Source organism: Cyprinus carpio, chromosome B7 (genome assembly GCF_018340385.1).
Source record: "Cyprinus carpio isolate SPL01 chromosome B7, ASM1834038v1, whole genome shotgun sequence".
NCBI classification, from domain to species: domain Eukaryota; kingdom Metazoa; phylum Chordata; class Actinopteri; order Cypriniformes; family Cyprinidae; genus Cyprinus; species Cyprinus carpio.
In genome coordinates this window covers 41411962-41430306 of record NC_056603.1, presented here as the reverse complement: position 1 = coordinate 41430306, position 18345 = coordinate 41411962, and the positions used below count along the sequence as shown (strand labels likewise).

At 35.0% G+C, this 18345-nt stretch overlaps 2 protein-coding genes across 2 annotated transcripts in view; one reads left to right on the top strand and one right to left on the bottom strand.

The window, feature by feature from the left end:
* Positions 1–7072: 7072 nt before the first annotated feature.
* LOC109055801 (cytosolic beta-glucosidase-like) lies at positions 7073–11523 on the bottom strand. The gene is made up of 5 exons (XM_042728702.1): positions 11294–11523; positions 10647–10871; positions 8846–9654; positions 8599–8722; positions 7073–7764 (listed from the first exon to the last, which is right to left on the bottom strand). The coding sequence occupies exons 1-5, from the start codon at positions 11367–11369 to the stop codon at positions 7553–7555; spliced, it is 1446 nt and encodes a 481-aa protein (XP_042584636.1). The 5' UTR covers positions 11370–11523; the 3' UTR covers positions 7073–7552.
* A 1392-nt stretch (positions 11524–12915) lies between these two features.
* Positions 12916–18345, top strand: part of LOC109052154 (adhesion G protein-coupled receptor A3) — a 44323-nt gene continuing 38893 nt past the window's right edge. Inside the window, exon 1 of the mRNA XM_042728701.1 lies at positions 12916–14046. Within this exon, the coding sequence (XP_042584635.1) occupies positions 13826–14046 (221 nt within the window). The 5' untranslated portion in view covers positions 12916–13825. The remainder of the gene's footprint in view (positions 14047–18345) is intronic.

Below are 18345 nucleotides of genomic sequence, written 5' to 3'. Positions count from 1 at the left end.
CTGCTTATGCAAAATGGCACGGTGGTAATAAGGAGACAATCAATGCTGTCTGCTGCTTACTTTTCGACAGGCCATGTCTGCGGGGCGGAACGACCCTGTCTACCCTCCAAGCTGTGTCCTTTTTTCTAAATTACCGCCAATTTAACACAGGTGGGATGTGATAACTGATATTCATGAAGTCTAAACCAGGTGCTGGACTAGTTCCCTTGCCAACACAATTTGATAATGCAAAAGAAAAAAAATCATGCTGTTCATATAAGTCATTTTCAGAAAACAGTGCTAATTTGAGGCTGAGAACTTAGGGTATTTTTATTGTTACATTTGGAAAAATTACTACAGAACTTTCCAAGAAATCAGACCCACCTTCAGGCCAAAGTACCAAGTTCATAACCTAAATATGTAATTTAATCAGATGATTTAACTACAATAAAATTTATTAAATAATCTAATACATTCTAAAATGTTTATTATTATTATTAATAAATTATGTCATACACTACTGTCAAAATAATTGGGGTCAGTAAGTAATTTTCTAAAATGTTTTTAATGTTCAAAGAAGTCTATGTTAATTAAGGCTGCATTCATTTGATCAAAAATACAGAAAATAGTGTGAAATATACAACATTCTATTGTAACATATTTTGATATGTAATTTATTCCTGTGTTGCAAAGCTGGATTTTCAGTATCATAACTCTGATAAAAATAACTGTTTCCAATTTTAATACATGTTAAAATGCTATTTATTCTTGTTCTAATTCTTATTATTATCTGTAATAAAAACTGCTTAATATTTTTTGGTGGAAACTGTGATACACTGCGAAGCAAAAGTATAAGCAAGATAAAAACAAAAACAAAAAAAAAACAATAAAGGCATTTATATCACAGTTTCCTCACAAATATGAAGCAGCGCATATGTTTTCAACATTGATCATAAGAAACTGAGCAGCAAATCAGCATATTAGACTGATTTCTGAAGATCATGTGACACTGAAGACTGGAGTAATGATGCTGAAAATTCAGCTGCGCATCACAGCAATAAATTACATTTTAAAATATATTGCAATAGAAAATGGTTATTTTAAATTGCAATAATATTTCAAATTATTAATGTTTTTACTGTATTTTAATCAAATAAATGCAGCTTTCGTGAGCATGCATTAAACAGCAAAATAAATAAATAATTGAAAGAGTACACATATGAAAATCTGTATAACACTTCATCCGGTCAGTGAGTGGGACGTGAAGATACGGGTTGGCTGGCAGGTAAGCAATCCCAGATTATAAAGTAGTAGCCTGCAGCAATAGGCAAAAGAGGATGTGAAGGACGAGGACAGAATGTTGATTGCACATTGTCTCTGGAGGATTTTCTCTGCTCCCCTACAGAGGTGACTCATCTCTGTACAGTATACTATGCATTACACTCATTTAGCATATATTAGCATGCTTCACTCCATAAATTCTGCATCAGTCTATCCAAAACTTTGCCATGCTAAAATGTATATTAGTTTCCCATTGATGCTAGATCTATCCCCTTCATACCAATTATTCTCCACAGATGTTTGCATGCTCTAATTCTCATCAAACATAAAAAATTCTATGCGATTTCAGAATTTGATGAACATCAGATTGAATCTGATCAAGAAATATGCATTTACATGCTTAATATTTTCCTTTTGATCAGGTTATTTCCGGTCTACACTACTCCTTTCAATCTGTTCAAAATTTCATTCTAATTGATTGAGGTGCTTATATTAAGGCTTTTCAGTCTGATTGAGACATCAGTCCAATTGTAAACAAATTATTTTGGTGCATGTATAATAACTGAAAATCTGATGTGTGTTTAAAGGAATAGTTCACCCAAAAATAAAAATTTGCTGACAATATACTCATCCTCAAGCAATCCAAGATGAAGATGAGTTTGTTTCTTCATCTGAACAGATTGGGGAAATGTAGCAATACTTCCTCAACAATGGATCCTCTGCAGTGAATGGGTGCCGTCAGAATGAGAGTCCAAACAGCTGATAAAAAAACATTATTAAGGTGTTTTAACTTTAAACTAAGAGTCGTTTCCAGCCAAAATAGTCCATGATCTATAACAATAATCATACTTCCTCCAGTGAAAAAGTCCATCTCCTGTTGTCCTCTTACATCAAAATCCACCAACATATTTGTTTAGAGCTGTTTTGGTTTACAAATGATGCTTGATCTGTGCATATATCTCTCCTGATTCAGACGAGATGATTTTTTTCACTGGAGATATAGCAATATTATGGAGTATGGACTTTTTTTACTTTTTATGGATTTGTTTCTTTTCACTTCACATGATTTATCCATGTGGATTGTTTGTGGATTACTGTGATGTAAGTATCAGCTGTTTGGACTTTCATTCTGACGGCACCCATTCACTGCAGAGGATCCACTGGCAAGCAACTACTGCTACATTTCTCCAAATCTTATGACAAAACTAGTGCTGTCAAACAATTAATTGCAATTGATCACATCCAAAATAAACGTTTTTGTTTCCATAATATATGTGTGTACTGTGTATATTTATTATGTGTATATACACACACACACACACACACATTTATATATTTAAGAAAAATATGTTATGTTTATATATTAAATATAGTTATATATGATATAAATTATATGAATATAAATATATACATGTAAATATTTTCAAAATATATGCTGTGTGTGTGTATTTATATATACACAATAAATAGACACAATACACACAAATATATTATGTCAACAAAAACTTTTATTTTGGATGCAATTACTTGTTTGACAGCACTAGACACTAGACAAATTGGCTGTCCTGAGGGTGAGGACATTTTAAGACCATTTTTATTTTTGGGTGAACTATTCCTTTAAGGAGTAAAGAGACACAGTGATTCATTTGGAAGGTATGCGATATAACCACTATGTTTTAGAAAAACTCACTGATCAGATAGTCCATCACATGTCAGACGCCACGCGCCGTCCTTGCCAAAGTACCAAACAGCAGCAGCTGGCACTCACTCCGTCGGGCATTTTCCACAGCCCCGTCCATCACATTTGAAGATGAGAGGCTGTAATTCACCAGCTATCTATTCTCAAGGTTTAGCCACACAGTCTTACCCCTCCTCTCGTCCATCCACCACAGCACCCAATCCAGGGTGGTATCCATCTCTTATCTGCCATGGGGGGGCCGCAGGACAAGCTCTTCCGGCATGGCATCACTCCCAGTGCCCCGCTTACGGCCATCAGTCACTGTCTCGGCTGATAGCTCCATGTGTCAGCCGTATGGATGACTGTCGCTTACCTGTACGCACCTGCATGCCAATGGACTCAGAGTAACAGGGAACAGAACGGTCGGTCTGGTCAAGCATCTCACATCATCCGTGACGGGATGGAAAAGCACCTTATATTCATTAAGGCTGTGAAGTGTGAGTATACTGCAAAAAGTGATTTTTTTCACTCAGTACTTTTTTCTTCCCTGAGAATCTAAACATTCTTAACTCAAGAGACATCTACTTCAGAAGAAAGATGATGTAAAAAGATGATGTGCTTTATCAATCAGTCAATCAATCAATCAATAATAAGTTAGTTTAGGCTTAAAACCAGAAAATAAATAAATAAATTCTGGGGTAAGAAAAATAAACTTAATTCAGTAGCCAAAGTTTTTTTTTTTTTCTTCTTCTTACCTCTCTGGCAGGTTGTTTTGTTGTTGTATTGAGCATAAACTTATTTAATTTTGATAAATTTCTGTCATTTTTTTGCTTTTCAAGTAGCCCACTCTAAATGTATTTTGATTTTTTGATATTTGTCCTGAAAAACAAGAAAAAAGAAAAAAAAGAAATTCACTTTGTCCAGTGATAAGAATCAGACTTGAAGCAGCCAACTAAAAGTAAAGATGCTACCTGTTTTTCAGTAGGCTGAGAGAACAGCGTCACACATAGTTCAGCTTCTCTAGTAACTTGCTACTTGATCAAAGGAGTAGCTGTGTAGCGAATCAAATGCTGTATTTTAACTCCTCAGCTGAGCGAATCCAACGCACTCACTCTCTCTCATAGCGTCGAAAACTCTGATTCATTCAAATGAATCAGTTCATTCTCTCTCAAATGTAGCATAGCTAAGTCTGATTCTTTTAGTGAATCGATTCACTCTAGTGAATCGGTTCAGCCTAAACAGTCCTCTCTCTGAACTGAAGCATTGGAAAGTCTGATTCATTCTAGTGAATCGGTTTGTTCAGACGGATCTAAATTATGCTACATCTTTGAAACTGTGACCCAACAATTAATTTAAAATCTTTTTTTACATAAATTTTCTATTAACATTAATTTTATAATAATATAATTAACATCACATTTATAATTATTAGTGCTGTCAAATGATTTATCGTGATTAATCGCATCCAAAATAAAAGTTTTTTATTTATCTAATATATGTGTGTGTACTGTGTATATTTATTATGTATATATAAATACACACACATACAGGATATATTTTGAAAATATTTACATGTATATACATTTATATTATCATATTTTATATTATATATAAAACATATTTTCTTAAATATATACATGCGTGTGTTTGTATTTATATAAACATAGTAAATATACACAGTACACACATATATTATGTAAACAAAAACTTTTATTTTATCGCGATTAATTGTTTAACAGCACTAATAATTATATAATTGCCCGCTCTATGCATAGCTTATAGTTGTGTTTTGCTTATGGTCTCTCCTCAAGCTACACTGTTATACTGTTAACATTTTTGTTAATATTAATATCTTTACATAGTGTTATGGTTAGCAAAGACCATGAATTGATGGGTAAATCCCAATAATTTTTCTGTCAAAACAGCAATGCACTTGGCGCAATGATCTTTGTAGCATCTTAGTCTAAAGCTTATGAGTTGTTGTTGTTCTTGTTGTTTTTTTTAAACGATCATGTACAAACAAAGACTCTGCAGTATCAATTGAGAATATAATCCTGTCATTATTGGGGCCCCAGGGGGGCCTTTTTCAGCCACTCACATGATGACCGTTCACAGTGAATGCCTATTATTCAGGACTAAATGGAACTGAAAATGTACATGCCACGCTGAACTGGCTGCTGAAAGTACAGTCCTCATGCCAGCAGAAATGGCGAATCCCTTGTAATTGTGCCATTAGTGTTCCCATTCACTTCAGTCCAAACAGGCTGCAGTCAGTCGAATGAATGTCATAACAGTATGGGAGAGTTTACTTTTATTGCTGTCTCCTATACAGCTCTATCTTTTATGTTTCCCTGAAAATATATTTCATCTTTGTGAATGCTTACTGACTGAAGATGTTAAATATTAATTCCATTTATGTATATGTGTAGACATTGGCAAATTCATACTGGAAGGCATCAGTCATATTAATTTAAATACAATGTTGAATAGTTCACATAAACTTGAAAATTTGCCAAAAAAATGTACCCAAAGACATGTTTGTTTAAAACTGTTTTGGACTGTTTTTGCCTGTAAACGCTGCTTGATCTGTGCATATTCCTCTCCAGATTCAGACAAGACTTCTTTTCTTTTTTTTTTTTTTCACTGGAGAAAGCAATATTATTATGCATTGAAGATCTGTATTTTAGCAGTAGCAAGAATTTGAAGAATTAAATTCTTTATGACTATATATATATATATATATATATATATATATATATTATATATTATATATATATATATATTTTGTCATTACAAACAAGACGCTTTTCACTTCACAAGACATTAATTGCATTTGACTTTATTAGGCAAAGCACTCTGAAATGGATTCTCTCTCATGCATGCTTTGTTTTTCTTCTTCCTCTGTGGTTTATTCATTGAGGCTGCCTATATCTCACAGGATATCTCTGTTTCCACCTCTTTATTCCCCTGGACCGTCTTTCACTCCCTGCTGACTTCTCCCCCAACACCGGAGCCAAATCAATCAGCACTTACTGTCACAGACGCTGAAACCGATAGGATGCTCAGCTAGCAGGGTTCAAACAAGTATATATAGCTATAAAAATAAATTTAAAAAATGCTTCAGAATTTGACATTTTCCAGCCTAAAAATCAGAAATTCTAAGATATTTCCATGTTTTAACAACCCTGTTCTAGGACTGAGACACAGGACCCAGGTTTTAGGCCCCTTCATATTAGAAATAGTTAATTAGCAGCTAAATTATTCAGTTACTTTATATTAATCTAATGAGTTCCCTTGTTACTGAATATTTCATAAGGTCTGTCAAAATATAACAAGTACGGACCAATAAAATTGTGCCTCGATTAATTTGTCATCTGTACAAATGTCCATCAGGGAAAATGATTGAATGTTACAATTAAATGCACTAATTCAGAGTCGAGAAACGTTCCGTTTAAAATAATATACTTGCCACCCTGACTGGAACATGTGGATTAAAAATTGCTCACAATGTTGTGCTCTGATTCAAATAGATTGAACAACAGAGTTTACATTCTACAAGATAATAATTCAAATGTTAATATTTCAATATTCAATCTCCCCCCACAAATAATTGTCTCTAAAATCTCGTTTTAAAGATTTGTGATCTCATTTTATGCATTTAGATGATGCAATGATGTCTGTTCCGGGGTCAATAATTAGAACAGAACCATAATTTCTGCAGTCATTTACTCCCTTGGGAGTTCAGCGCTGCGGTTAGATTCAGCACAACCTCATTCCCAAAAGTAATTACATCTGCAATCCAGTCAACGCAACTTTAGTTTGCGTGTATATTACATAGCCTCATGTAAATTGTTACATTTATATCTCATACATGTTAACATCTTACACCATTAGGTTTGTTTAATGCCTGTAGGATTCATATAGAGCAATGCAAGCCAATACACCAGCACAAAATGCTGTGCCACGTATACTACCGCTTTGGACCACACAGAGGCAGTGTATATCAACAAAACACTGCAACTGAAACCTTATTCTCTTTTTGTGTAATACTCATCTATGATGACTTCTCTACAGGTAATTTTTGGTCAGTCAATCTTTTTCAATTCATCATATTTATTCATTTTTTTTTTTTTCCTGATTATACATTTTTTTCTGTGCACAATTCCATACAAGAATAGATTTCCTCCACAGTCAGAGAAAGCAAATCAGATACTGTCTATCTGCATCCTTTGAATGCACAATGCCTGCCTTTTGGATAGACTTAAAAAGTGATCCAATTTCATCCAGATCAAAATTATTTAGCTTATGATGAATAGTCCACAAATGTATCATACACAAAATACAAGAAAATGACAAAACGTCATACTATAACAGTTTTCTTGCTTCATGCTTCATACTAAATGTTCAAGAGCCCCTGAACATCAAACTTCAATTTAACAACATTTTTTATAGTACTGCGAGACACTCAATTTATTTTTATTTTTTTTTGTAGAGTAACCACTTTTGATACTGTTAGGCTCATCGTTATTTAATCTCCCCAAAACAGAATTATGGAATTTACATTAGACGTCACTTCTTCAAGTGTAATATTGTGTTGATTTAATATGTTAGGAATTAAATGCTCCTGGGTTTGGTCTGAGAGCGGTGTTTGGATATCACAGCAGCATACTCTCTACCCGAGCGGTAACTGGTGCGCTTCAGCTCAGGTGTAGAGAAATCCACATGAAACAGGCCGAAGCGCACACTGTAGCCGTGATTCCACTCAAAGTTATCCAGCAGAGACCAGGCAAAATATCCCTTTACATTCACTCGATCTTGACTGATAGCTGGAAGACAAACACATCACTCAGATCATCCTCAGAACAGAGCTCATATCAGATTATAGTTTCTAATATATGAAATACTTCCATTAGTCTGGGTCTCAAAGCTACAAAAGCAACAAATTTAGGACTACAGAAGTGATAAAGAATTATACTTATTACTGCAATAATATACTTTAAAAGAATATACTTACCGACTATAAGGTTTCCAGACACATAACTATGTTAATTGCAATGAAATTAAAATGTATTGTAGTTTAAATGTATATAATGACTTGAACTTAAAAGTTACCTTTATTTGTAATTTCATAATTATCCTATTGCCTTTGAAATATGGTTAAAGTCGAAAAAAACCTTAAAGTCATTTCTACTGAAACTTGTGTATCATGTATTTAAATAGATTTGTGATAGATAACGTTGCAATTGCAAAAGTTGCAATAAAGCTGCAACATGTCAAAATAAGTGTACTTCTTTAAAACACAACAAAAGATTATTAAAAGAAGGTTTGGATGCTCTTTAAAATAAATCTTTTCATTTGAGATTACAATGTGCTCTTTAAAAGTGTGTTAAGAAAGTTATGAATGTATACTCTATAAGAGTTTAATCTAATGTTTAGTGTTTGATTTTTTTGTGTGTACTCGTTGTCTTATATTTTATGAATATTATATTATCTGCAAATATATATTTAAATACTTTAAAAAAAAATTAAGTACAATACAAGTTCACATTCAGTATAGTTAAAAACACACTTTTTCACAATGGTATTAAAGTCTAACTGTATAAAATGACCTTTGCACTCTGTATTTTATTACACATTGAGCAGTGATTATATGACAGTACCTTTGCCAACTTCCTGCAGAGTGTCCTGATAGAACTGACAACGGTCGGTATCTTCGATCTGAACCGGCCCCATCTGGGAAAAGCCATTTTCTGTGATATAAATGGGCAGACTGGTGTACGTGTCCTAAAGAAACATGCACATTTATATGATTTTGTTAATATGCCACTATACTGTATACCTCTATATAATAAATACAAACCCAATTAAATATAAAGTGTAGACACTTGTTCAAATAAATGCAAACACCTTTATATATTTGAGCAATTTCCGCAATCCATCAGGAACAACAGCCAACCAGTGCACCCCACATATGGGCCACGATGGGTCGACAACACCCTCTGCCCCCTGATCTCCCACAAAACTGAGCTCGCTCTTCTTACTACCGCCATTTAAATCTTTTACTTTCCTAGATGTATAATAGTTCAGCGCAAAGAAATCCGCCGTGCCCAGGGGAGAGGGCTCATCTTTTGAGAAACGGGGTAGCCTTGAGCCCTGCTTGCATCCCAGATCCAAGCTCCTAGACTCAATCCTGGCCCTCATGGACTCGGAGTAATCTCCTGTGCAAAACACAGGACAGGCAAACCAGCCCAGAGTGAAGTCCTTGTAGCGCTCAGTGGCTGCAGCGTGTTTAGGACAGCCCGGGTCCGACGGCTCTGCCCAGTCACTGTTCAGGGCAAGAGATACTTGCCCTGCTTGTAAAGGCCTGAAATGAGTATTATAAGTATGCCAGGCTTTGGCGTGGGCGCGCAGCATGTTATGACCCGCCAAGTAGACTGATATTCCTGGGTCTTTGATCCCAGGGGCAAAAGTCCCGTCCTCATGGCCCAGCTTGGCACAAACATAGGGCTCGTTCAGTGTGATCCAGAGCTTCACTCTGTCCCCAAAGGTCTTAAAGCAAAACCTGGCATAACTTTCAAAGATGTCAGCAATGTCTGTCGAGGTCCATCCACCAAGATCCTGTAAGGCCTGTGGTAAGTCCATGTGGTACAATGTGATCATGGGGGTCACACCACAAGCAATCAAGTCGTCTATCACTTTATTATAATACGCCACTCCTGAGGGTTACAAAAAAGCATCAAACACACAGTTAACAAACTTCAAATCGAAAACTTATTTTTTTAAACAACCTTTTTTTGTTCTTTTTTCATAAATCATTCCAGAATGTGAAAAGTCAGTATGAAATGAAAATTGTGATCATATTTTGTTTCCCTGTTACAGTGTCCGGTATCATTGATATACTATTATAGCTATTGTTCATATTTTGAATTAATTTTTATTTTTCTATTTTGTTTTAAATTATACTTTCAAGTTTAAGTAATTTTTATTTTATTTTTAATTTTTAAGATTCATTTTTATACGTTTTTTTTTTGTGTGTCTGTATAGTTTTTTATTTATTATTAATTCTTATTTATTAGTTATGTTTTATTCAATTTTATTTAATTTTAGTATAGTTTAGTACATCATTTTAAACTAAATGAAAATTTTAATTATATTATATTATTTATTTTATTTTAGCTAATGGTTACTTTGTTTTAAGTAAAGGAAATTACTAAATTGTTTAGTTTTAGTTAATGATAATAACACTTTTGTCTATTGTAAATTGATTGGATTATTGTTGTTTGCTAATTGCTGCGATTTCATTTTATTCCATGAAAAAATAAGAATCATCAATTTTGATTCCGTAGTAAATTTAACCTTTATATAACATTTGCAAAATAATTATTCCCAGTTGAAAAAAAAATAAAAAATAGTATTAATAAAATTGCCCAACAAAACAGACACACAAGGGTTGATTCTTTATTTACTCAGACCTACTTTGTGAATTCAGAACTTCAATAAAAGCATATTTACACATTTCTCATAATGTCCTGTTCCTACTGGTGAATATTTGTGCTATTTAGATAAATAATTTAATTTCACTTTTTGTGACTTTTAGTGAAAAGATATCTTTTCAAAGTTTCGTCTGTAAAGCTGTTTAGCACAGGGAAAGAACACAAGACTGGCTCCTCTGAACCTCACACTGCGAGTATAATTTTCCCCGGAGCACCTTTTGGATTGACGTGATTTGTGGTTCCATCGGGAAGGAGCCGTGACCAGGATATGGACAGACGGTAATGGGTGAGTCCCAGCTGCTGGATACATTTCAGGTCCTCTTCCCAGAGCTGATAGCTGTTACAGGCTACATCTCCAGTATGGTCTTCAAACACCCCTGCTCTGGCATGACAGAATGTGTCCCACACGCTGGGGCCTCTGCCATCCCTATCCCAGCCACCTGCAAGACCGTTAGGAAATTCATCTCAAAATGTAGACCTACATTATACATAATCACATTTCATATTTAATAATGTACAGCTGTCAAATAAAAAAGTTGAAAATCTGACTGCTACAGAATAACAGTACATTAAAAAAATCCTGCTACAAAACAATAATATAATATAACATTGTTTTCACATATACACTTAAAAATACAACATAAAAAACAACCAAAATAAATAAAAAAAAAACTATGTTATAATGATATCACATTAAAAAACATTGTAATGTAATGCCATAGTACGCTTTGCAACGATCAACTCTTGTAAACTGTTGTAATTCCACCCTACATTAGCAACTGAGTCAGATCAGTTAATAAAGTCGATGAGCACTTGGTGGTTTCAGTACTACAGTAAACATGAGCACTCGAGTAAACTTTACCTTCTATTTGATAAGCAGCAGTCGCAGCTCCCCACGCAAAGTCGTGTGGAAACACGGTGACATCTAGTCCAGACATTTTAAAGGACGATGATGAAGTGGAACTACACAATGTTATCGCACTGTTAAAGGGACTAAATAAAATACTTGCCACCCGCTAAAGGCTGCACGTATCTTCTGCTTCCCTTTCGATCATGCCGCCCCTTTGAAATCAGCGCTGAACGTCAGCACGCTCTGCGCCTGACGTCATCACGCACATCCAGCGCGACACCCAACAAATCTTTTAAAAGTTCTATTTTGATTTTTAAAATAATTAAATGTTTTTCATTAAAAAAAAAAAATACATTTTACACAGTACATACGGTCTTGAATTAACAAATGTGCACCATTTTAATATTTCCACTAGTGGTTAAATATCAGTTTATGCGCATCAACCTGTGCAATACAACGCACGCATCTCAAGTTTCAGACTAAAAGCAAATATTACTAATGGAAATAAAAACAGAATGGCCCAAGGACAAAGACATTTGACCTGCATGTGGTACAATCCTCTATACACACGGCTTCTAAATTGTACCTGATCAAAATGACAGTGTGTGAGAAAGATTGATGCTCCCTGCAGGAAACAGAAACTTCTCCAGTAGATTCAGTGCCACAAACACTGCACACAAGGCATTGTTCTGCTATGAGAGCCCTTCGATAGGCCACCTTGTTTTTTGCCAGCCTGTCTGAACTTGTTTTTAGCGCAGCAGTGTAAAGAGAGCCTTTTGTGAGGGCCACAAAAACAAACGAGGACCTTCAATGAATCAAGATCCTTTAGTATTGAGTTGCATTTTGTTTTCCTTTGTAAAGGAAAGCTTTAATCTTAAAGGAGATGTAGCCTATGTCCTTTTTCATACAGCAGGCTAACGACAGAAGTGGATCAGTTATATATATATATATATATATGACATACAAAACGTATGTCATTTTAATCACATTGTTTTATGTAATTTACTTAATTTAATTAACTATGTTATAGTTACTATACTATATACTCTTCATATATATATATGTAATATCCTATAAACATAATTTTCTTTAATATATACATGCTTGTGTGTGTGTGTGTGTGTATATAATATATATATATATATATATATATATATATATATATATATATATATATATATATATATATATATATATATATATATACATATATATAGCCTTTAAACAACATACTTTTCTTAAATATATACATGCTTGTGTGTGTATTTATATATGCATAATAAATATAGACAGTATACACACACATATATTTTGTAAACAGAAACTTTTATTTTGGATGTGATTGATCGTCTGACAGCACTAGCTAAATAATTAAATAAATTATAAATAAAATGGGCAACACTTTGACAAGAAAGCAAACTAAAACCTTATTAACAGCATTTCCAAAATAATAAATAAATAAATAAATAAATAAATAAAATCATATTGCTTCAAGAATCTTTTAATATTATTATTAATTAATGAATAGTTAAACAAACAAGTGAGTCTACCTCATCCAAAGAATGTGACAGAATAGGAAGAGAGCCCAAAAACCTTATGATGTGAATAAAAAAGGATCGGAAGCAGCAGTGATTTGACTGAAACTGAAGGGAACGGTGTTGACTGGAGTTCAGACCAAGCCCGTGATGACGTCACGGGAGGAACTGGAACATGGAGCTTGCAGCCTGAGCTCAGAGAGGAACCAGAACCCATAGAGTCCGTGCACACGGCGCTGGATACCGCCTCGCGTTTCTCCGCTGACCGACTGCAGGGCTCGAGCTTTGGGGCTCTGGGTTACACGTCCTGCTGGGGTCTTTCGAAAAGCGTCTTTACCGTCGCGGTCCGTGGCAGCATTGAAGTCTGTGTGGAGCAGTCGCACAGTGAAAACCAACTTTACGCGTTCAGTTTCTCAAGAATGGTTTTATTGTTGGACACGCGGATACATCGCGTTTAATGAGCTCTTTTATGGAATCGTAGAAGAACTACAGTCTAGAAACTCTGTGGCTTTCTTTTGGAGGCCAAATTAGTGCAGAAGAAAAGTTTTGCGACCAGATTTCTGTGAGTTTGTGAGACTGTTATCTTGGGATGGTCGCAGCTGTCTCTCGGCGGAGTAGCGAGAGCTCCACTTCGACTGGAAACAAAGAAAATGTAACGATTTAAAGTAGCGCTCCTTCGCGTGAAACAGTGCAAACTTGCGGAAAATCAACCGGAAAGGGCTCGTGGAGTTGTAAAAATGAATACAATGGAAAACAAAGGAGGATATTCAACCGCTTCTTTGAGGATTGCTTAAAAATCCATGATACATCGATTTATGTAATGTTGCGTCGAGTCAATATTTTGACCATGACTTAAAAGCAGTGCTGACCTGCGTCTCTGCTTGATGGCTTTTGACGAATATTCGTCGTGTTTAGATATAAACAACAACAACGAAAGGCTTTCTGGTCTATTTATATGCTAATCTAACCCCCTCTTCTTGCTGTGTGAATATCAAGGAAGGCAGGAGGGATGTCTCTGGGCGCTTCTTGCGTCCTTTTACTGGCCTTCGTGCTGCTCAGGAGCTCGAGCTCCGCAGGATCCACTGAATGTAAATCATACGATGAACGCTCCAGAAGTGCGGGGAAAAGCTCTCCGTCTGGGGCCACGCTGGACAGAAAAGTGGTCTGCAGCAACATGGAGCTCCATCAGGTGCCTTCACCCGAATCATTTCCCAACAGAACAGTCTCACTGTAAGTCAACACTACTTTACAGCACATTTAAACTTTGTCATGCATCTCAGAAATGCCCTTTACCAGTCATCACAGGGGGCAGTCCTGCGATTTGTTGCCTTCTGGAGTTTTTTGAGTCATAAAGATCCAGCTAAGTAACTTAAGTTGTGTTATTTGCACATATAGGCTACCCATATGTGACCCTGGACCACAAAACCAGTCATAAGGGTATATTTTTCGAAATTGGGGTTTATGCATCATCTGAAAGCTGGAAAATAAGCTTTACATTGATGTATGGTTTGTTATGATAGGACAATATTTGGTTGAGATAAAACTATTTGAAAATCTGGAATCTGAGGGTGCAAAAAAATCTAAATATTGAGAAAATTGCATTTAAAGTTGTCCAAATTAAGTTCTTAGCAATGCATGTTATTTGTAAAAAAGTTTTTATATATATGTATATTAGGAAATTTACAAAATATTTTCATGGGACATGATCTTGACTTAATATCCTAATGATTTTTGGCATAAAAGAAAAATGTATAATTTTGACCCATACAATGTATTTTTGGCTATTGCTACAAATTCACCCGTGTGAATTATGAAAGGTTTTTTGGGTTATGGTCACATATGTTGTTTATACATATGCAGTTAAACCAAAATGTATTCAGTATAGTTTAGAAAATGTTAATAAAATATGGCAAGAACTCAAAGAGTTTTAACTGTGTCAGAACAAATTCATCTTGATAATGTCAGATAACTTTGAAAGGTAACAAAACATGGTCAGGTCAAAGTGTCAAACCAAATTTTTGGTCTCAAATTTTTACTGGTAGTCCACTGCATGAAGAGTCACAGTTTACTTTAATTTGCTTTAGTGTCCTGCACCCAATAGATAAATATCAAAAATTATATCTGGTGTCTGAATAATTTTTGGTTTGACTGTATACTTTATAACCCTTAATTTAAAAGCAAGTAGACCTTTTTATGAAGGACACATGCTATTAATAAATTTTTGTAAATGAAACTATGGTTTTTATTATTGAACTATGATTAAAACACATAACAGAGTGGATACAGTCAGGGTGGTCTTAATAACAGGGCATGGCTAATTAGCAGTGAACACTTATAGCATTTTAAATGGTCATTTTGACTTAATTTTGGGTCACTAATTTGTCAAATTAACAGGCCAGATTAACAACAATCCGAAGTTTATCAAATCAAGGCTGAAAAACTGGTAAAAGATGCTTGTGAATATATGGTTGAGCATCTCAGCTGTATACTAGTTTATTTACACCTCAGTCGTACGTTATCTATTATTTGCTGCTTGAAAATAAAATGTGTGTGATTTAGTCATGCTTGTGGTTTTCCAAAAAAATCTGTGGTTTCCTGTATCACATCAATCAGTTCATACACAATATCTTATCTACACTGTGAAATCAAATTCTTGTTTGCTCAAAATACAACCTGTTACGGCCAATATGTGTATAATGTCTAAAAATCTTTTGCAGTTATTGTTTTGCATGGCTACTTTAGATATTAGTGATCTAGCATGAACGTTTTCTGTTATTAGGCTACTTAAAAATATTTGGTAACATGTTACACACTTAAGTTTAGACATTTTTGACTTTTTACACTGGTTTAGCTTTCCCCTGTGCTGGCGGTGCAGCCTTGTTAGGGTTTAAATGAAAAGCGGCCCACGTGACGGTGTCTTTCAGAGATGGATATCAAGCATGTCTGAAAGCCTGAATGGTGCTTTCGTCTGTCTTCATGTGGCAGAGTTTGCAGAGGGAGGAAGAACACATGTAAAAGAGAAGACTTTGAGCTGGGGGAAGTAAGCATACTGTTAACACCTTGATTTAGGTGTGTGTGAATTAATTTCTGATTTAAAAAGGCAAAGCTGAAATTTAAGTTTTCATTTAACCAAAAATTTAAGTAAATTTAGGCAATTGGGTGATTGAACTCTGTTCTCTTCACTGTTCGTTGATAAACCAGCCCTAATGAAGTTCCTCGGCAGTGAGCCACCTCTTAGCCAAAAAATCTTTATGTATTTACAGTTTTTAAATTTTTGCTATTCTAGCACCATTTTTGGTCACAGTGAAGAGCGTCCCCACTGCTAACATGTGTGCCTGTTGAAACAGATTCTGAAAAAGACAAAACGTGTCATTGATTAAACGTCAATGTTTTAGCCATCCAAAACAATTTCTGCTGAAACTGATATTTGCTTCAGGAACCCTAGATTGATGCTCTAACTGTTTCTCAGCGTTACACTGTGGTGAAGCTTTGTGAGCTGGTCCCACTGAATGAGAATGGTAATTAAAATTCAGTTCTCAGTCGAGTCGAGTTCTCAGGCTCTGTACAGGAAGTCTCAGCATGACAATAGCCAAACTTAAACTTCATTCATGGTGTCTCAGTTGCTTGGTTTGGCACATGGATGAATGCCACATTTGAGCTATTTACAGACAGGATGAGGGTGTTTATGCCTTGCCAACTCAGCAGTTCATTCACTTCATGTGAAGTTTTTTAATGTAGTGTTTCCACGCAATAGTTATCCAAGGAGTCCTACTACTTCTTTTGACCTTCTTTGACCCAGAAAATCAATTACTTTTCTAAATCTGGTGTGGGAAATCCTTTCCTTCACATGCGTATGTGTGGTCAGCAGGTTTATTGTGCCACCCTTTTAAGAAGGTTTCGAAAAGGCTGTCCGGTTTACAGCGTTGTTAAATTTTAAGTATTTTGATTGTATTGTATTTTTTGTATTCAGGTTGGTAGTGAGTACTTAAAAAAAAAAAAAATGCATCAATCCTGTTGAAGTCAGCATGAAATGGAAATTCACCCTATTTTCTGAATGCATGTTATAGATCTTATTGTGTATGAATCATCCATGTTTCATTTTTATTTATTTATTTTTAATCAAAATGGTGTCGTCAAGTCACCTTTATATTTGTTGCGCTTTATTCAGTAGGGAATATAGATTATAGAATAAAAAGTCCTCCTCCTATACATTTTTTCTTGTTCAGCAATCCTTAATACTTAGATGGACATCACAATATGGAAGAAAAGCTCTGTTGCTTCTTCACTTCAGCTTATATATGATGGATATGGAGTTTGAGAGTTTGTTTATGCTGTACCGCTTCTTAAATATATCTTGTAAATGGCTTTAGGGAAGTTCCTAAATCTCCACCCAACAGTGACATTGTTTCTTAGTGCTTGGGATCAGTTTATAGCAGTTTCTGTTGTAAACGGATCATGTGTATGATGTGTGTGCAGCTGTCTTTTGTGATGTGAGCCAGTCGTAGAGCTCGTTTCTCTTAGGCAAGTGTTGAAAGCTACACCTGGAGTGATCTTTCCTCCCCAAAGTACACCTGGTGACTGCAGCGTGAGATTTCAGAAAAGCGTTGAAATATTCCTTAATAGTTTTGTTGATTACTTTAGACTTTCATGGTTGCAACTCAACTTATAATGATAGTTGGCAGCAATAATGAACACAACATCCATTGGTCGAGTAACAAAGTAATATATATTTTTTTGACAATAAAATACTTTCTTCCATTGCTTAATATGCAGAGAGAACAATAAGCCATTCATAGGTTGATTACACAATTCACCTTTAAATGTAATTATTTGTGTCTTATGAGACTGAGAAATAATCTGTCTGCAGTTTGTTTTGGCTGTTTATCCGTTTTTGGTCTGCTGCAGAGCATGTTTCCAAATATTTTATTGTCTGTTTTAATCTAGTCCAAGTTTTTGATTTGTTTAGGAAGATTTGGGCTTGCAGAAGAAAGAACTTGGACCGATTTAGAATTTATGTAAACTGTTTTCGGCTCTCTTTGCTTTCCATTAGCATTATTTGTTTGGTCACTACATACTTGCAGAAAATCAAGATAAGGCTATAACTACACCATCTGTCTCCAGCTTAGGAGACCTGTAGGTGCCTATCCAGAAGCTCATTTGAATGCTAATTGATTGAATGTCTTGTCCCAGACGAGTGGTCATCACCCCAATCACTAAATGTGAGCCTGTACCACAGGTCTATTCCTCATTCTTGCCCACCAGACACATACAAATATGTCTTATTGGTAGATCATGTATATTTATGATATATTCACAATCATTCTGCTGGCTGTATAAAGTATAGCAACATTCTGGATAGTGTAATTATTTTAATGTGATTTTATTTGGCCTTTAAGAAAAATGTCTATATAGAAGTGTGGAAATTTTCATGTGATAAAATGATAAAGTCTTGTTTAATATTGCTGTTTATTACTGTTTGTGCATAGAAATGAAAATGATATATCATTCTTAATTTAGTGAAAAATAAAG